Source organism: Poecilia reticulata, linkage group LG13 (genome assembly GCF_000633615.1).
Source record: "Poecilia reticulata strain Guanapo linkage group LG13, Guppy_female_1.0+MT, whole genome shotgun sequence".
NCBI lineage: Eukaryota > Metazoa > Chordata > Actinopteri > Cyprinodontiformes > Poeciliidae > Poecilia > Poecilia reticulata.
In genome coordinates, this window is record NC_024343.1 from 7,435,228 (window position 1) to 7,439,739 (window position 4,512).

Sequence of the window (4,512 nt, forward strand, 5' to 3'; positions counted from 1 at the left end):
CAGTTTCAGTGCCTCATCATCCCGTTTCTTTTCCTCCCATCGTTTTTGCATGGAGGTGACTGCTGCACCGAACAGCCCCTCAGGAGTGATGGCGGTGTCCAGGAGGTCCTCCTTCTCCTTAGTGGAGAGTGTGGTGAGGTTGAGCCACCTGACCCTCTCCTGCAGAACCATGAGACCCATGGTCTTGCCCAGGGCTTGGATTGCCACCTTGTGGAGTTGTAGGCAGTGATCCGTGATGATGCACACCTCCTCCCATAGTGCAGCATCTGGTAAAGTGGTCATCTGCTCCTCGAGTTCTGCCTGGTAAGCCATCAGCAGCGATGAGGCGTTCAGGGCCMGAACTGAGAGCGCCGCTGCCCGGTAAGATTTATSCGTCAGACTGGACTGAAAGCGGTYGGCTCTTGAAGGGAGAGTGGGACCTCCAGCTGACATGGAAGTCTTTGGGTGCAGGTGTGCCGCACCCGCCGGTTCGACYGGGGGTAACTGACGGAGACCGCACTTCTCCATATCATCACAGTCCAGTACCGAACTGCCAGCCACTGGGTGCTTCTCCTTGAAGGGCTTATTGCGCCAGGAGACGGCTAGTTCTTCCAGYAGCTCTGSAAAAACTGGCAGGAGTTTTCTGCCTGTTTTCCGTACTTTTGGCAGCTTTTTTCCGTCGAAGCGGGAGCGAACTACCTCGGCTTGAAACTCGGGCCACTGGATGTCAAGYTTTGCAGCGGCGCGTTTGCASACATCGTGCAGATCAAAATCCAGTTCCGGCAAGGACGAGCCTTCATGACCGGGTTGGCCTGTGCCAGACGGTGCAGGTTTTGCAACCCGACCCGACAGCGGAGGAGATGGGTCATAATCCTCATCGTTATCCGAGAAAGGAAGCYCCGACTCACTATCGGAAAACTYGCAGCCTCCCGTTCCCGGGAAATCCAGCGARCAGGACTCGAGGCCGAGYTYGGGGACCTTGGAAGGCAGCAGGTCCACGGAGTCKRAGATTTCGCCCCAACTCGTCCCGGCTCCCGCATCAGCGGTCAGCGAAGYTATTTGCTCGGCCGGTTCCTGCACAGCTGCTGCAGATGCCATAAGCGGGTCGCTGCTGGACAATGTCGTCTGACGGGCCAGACGGTGACGAAGCACTTTGACGGARAACCTGCTACAGTRCRAGCAGGTCTCCACAGAGTCGAAGGCTGCTTGGGCATGTTTCAGCCCGAGACACACCACGCACGACGGGCGTGTGTCCCCGCTTGAAATTTTGTTGCCGCACGGGCAGGTTCGTGCCTGTGGGYTCTTTTCCACGTTACTAGATGACCTGACAGTCTCCATGTTTCGGGGAGATGAGATGGCCGTAAAGCTACCAAAAAGAGAAAGAGCTGGTGACAGCCAWGCTAACCAGTTATGGTTAGCCTATGGAGGGGGGAGCGTTGCAGCTTCCCAGTAGGTAGCTTACGGTGGGAGTATTGCTACTCTGAAAACTGCCAACGAATAACCTTAGGGGGAGTCGGCTTTTTTTTTTTTTTTGTGGGGGGTATTTCTACCCGAGAGAAGCTACTTGTTGTGATACCAAAAGAAATCCCAAGCCAAGCGCCCGGCGACCGAGCTTTCGCACGAGTCTGTGGACTGTTTAGCTTAGCTCAGAATAATGTTAGTAGTTGCACAAGAGCTGGTTAGAACTTCTGCTCGTTGCGAGAGAAGAGGTTTTTGAATAAGACATCTGCTCAGCGTCAGCCCTATTTATAGGGGGAGGTCCCTGCCCYCTCTGACGCTGACAGGCTTATATCCAGCCAATCCTGGCTGGCGTGATGTAACGGGAGCTTCTGATGAGGTTACGCCAGGGGCGTTCCCATTGTGAGACACGAAACGAATGCTATGAAAGAGAACTGTTGTAAAACTGAGCGCTGATTGTTGATCCACAGTTGTTATCCCTTAATGACAGGAAGCAAGCTAGTCACAACTGGCACTTTGGAGAGTGTGTGTGAAGTGGGGAGTTGTGTAGCAGTCACTGTTGGTTTCATGATGCCAGCACCTTCAGATTTCCAAGCTCTAAGTCATGAATAGCGTAGAACTGAAAATGGAATTCCAACTTTCTTTAAAAGTTGCAGAAAAAACTTTCAATGGGATTTTCTGACTGTCATTAAACCTGTGATGCACATTCTAAGGTACAAGCTGTTTGTTCCTTTGCAGTTTCRAGGCATATACTAGAAAAAATAYAAAAATAATATGGAGTAGTTGTTTGAAAGAGCTAAATGCAGTAATAAAACATTTTTATTGTTTGAATTAAAGACCTGCARATAAACACATCTACAGAAATGTTACTTTGGAAACGGCCCTAAATTTAGATTTAGTTTTAGATTTTTATGACCTTAAGTAAAACTTTATTTTTGTAGCAACTTTAACAGACATAGATCACAAAGTGTTTCACAAAGGTAAGACAATTGGAACAAAACAAAACCAACAAAAAACACACAGCCTTGTCTTGTTGAACTTTTTGGGAAGTTGTGTTTGAATTAAAGATAGGGTTATCAGTTCTGGAAAAGCTAAATTAAAACTCACCACATTGTCTTAACTTAGACAGCGTGGTCTAAATTAAGACAATGTACATCATGTTGCTCAGATGTACAGTAACACGACATATTAAACTGTTATTAGTTAATCAAGACAGATACTCACATGTGGAGTTCTACCCTATTCATGWCTTGGAGTGACTATCCTAAACTTCTTTTAATTCCCCCATCATGTCTGCCTCCTCTGCACATTCTGCTCTGTTCTCCGCCCAGGATGTCAAACATATGTTATCTCACTGTCTGACTCAATACAACCTCAGCCTTGGCAAGGTTACAAAAGGCCTCACTGGCGTTACCAGCAGCACTTGTGGCTTACCTCAACTAGCCCCTCCTTTCTCTCCATATCAGCCCCTTCCTCACCACACACACAGCCCCCCTGTGACTGCCTCCAACTTTCCTGCTGGCTGAGCTGTAAATGATTGTTCCCCCACACCTCTGTGCACATAGATGAGCTAAGTGTGTGCGTGTGTGTGCATGTTGATTGTGGGCTCCAGAACACAACTGACTGCTATTATCTTTTGCTTTGCTTTTCTACAGACTTTTCTCCATTTCATAAGTGGTCTGTGCCCGTTTCATTATTGATTATTAATAGTAATAAGTGTCATCTTCAGCATATTCTAAACTAAGATAAATCCCACCTCAGGTGTAAATATTAAATTATTAGTTAATCAACCAAACAATGAGTTATTAATCATCTTCTCAACCACGTTAGTTTTCATATGGTTGTGAATTTATTTATTTTTTCTTGGAGCTTTGCTTAAGTTATTTATTTGTAGTAATTAAGTGATGCAAAGTTTTCTTAACATCTTGCCACAGCATTTCAAGTTGAGGTCTGAGCTTTGATTCGGTCAGTSAAACATCATCATTCTTTGCTTTCTCAGCCATTGGRTTGAATTATTGCTGCTGTGTTTGGGACCTGCTGCTGTGTTTCATGAGTCAGTTTGGGCCGAGCCTCAGCTGTCAAACTCAGAGTTCACGGTTGACTTTATGACAGCTTTTTCCTTACATACGACTCCCAAAGCTAATCTGGAGTTTGGGCTTATTTAGCACTTTCTATGTCCACCTATAAATCACCAACTCTAGCAATGAGAAAACTGTTATATGTTGGTCCAAACTCTTTGTTATGGCAGAGGAAATAAGCAGCACCTGCATTTTTTGCCTAATTTCTTTTTTGTTTTCGTCAAAAATTAGTTTATAWTTTTTTTACATTAGCAAGGAAATAATGACTGCACTTTTCTAATAACTTGAAAAAATTAGRTAGGATTGAGATTTTCTGCGACATAATTACACTGAATAATACTGAAAACCAAAAATAAGCTACGGAGACATAAAAAGATATTGCTACTACATAATATATTTACATTATGGTAACGCATAAAACCTTTGTATGTTAAACATAATATTTTTACATAATCTTATGTAAATAAAACATGTTGATTTGACAGGCAGTAACTATTGAGCGAAAGACGGACATTAAGTCAGTTCTACTTATTCTCATTGTGTGGGGCCGATGTACACAATAAAACCAAATTGAAAAACCTTTTTTCCCAGTGTGTGGATGAAACAATATGTTTGATTAAATAGATTAATTGTGATTAAAATTTTTCAATAATTGACTAAACTAATTGAAAGAACAACAGATTCAGAGCAGTAATTAAGCGAAAACTTTACAAAACACATACATTTTGCATTTAAATACTTAAATAAATACTTTTGACTGTAAAAGCTGTTCTCGCCAGATCTCTGAATGTTGCAGTTTTAGATTCACCTTATTCAAATTCTGTTAAGAGAAAGTCTGTAATTAAGCACCTTCCTCTGTATTTGCTTTTATTCCAAATTGGAGCTTGAATTCCATTTAAAATTTTCCATTTTCATATGAATATCCTGAGATTTGGTTCCAGTGGTCCTGCAGTTTGTTTAGATGATATTCTTCAACCGTAGTTTTTATTCATATATA

The 4,512-nt window shown here is 43.4% G+C and overlaps 1 protein-coding gene and 1 long non-coding RNA gene across 2 annotated transcripts in view; one reads left to right on the forward strand and one right to left on the reverse strand.

Annotated features, from left to right (window-relative positions):
• Positions 1-2,740, reverse strand: part of LOC103474329 (uncharacterized) — a 9,570-nt gene extending 6,830 nt beyond the window's left edge. Inside the window, exon 1 of the long non-coding RNA XR_535156.1 lies at positions 2,662-2,740. This is a non-coding gene — a long non-coding RNA (uncharacterized LOC103474329). The remainder of the gene's footprint in view (positions 1-2,661) is intronic.
• The window catches only part of bcas3 (BCAS3 microtubule associated cell migration factor), a 386,180-nt gene that overhangs the window by 46,122 nt on the left and 335,546 nt on the right, over positions 1-4,512 (forward strand). Inside the window, exons 8-9 of the mRNA XM_008425245.2 lie at positions 4-133; positions 649-1,162. Coding sequence (XP_008423467.1) covers positions 4-133; positions 649-1,162 — 644 coding nt within the window. The remainder of the gene's footprint in view (positions 1-3; positions 134-648; positions 1,163-4,512) is intronic.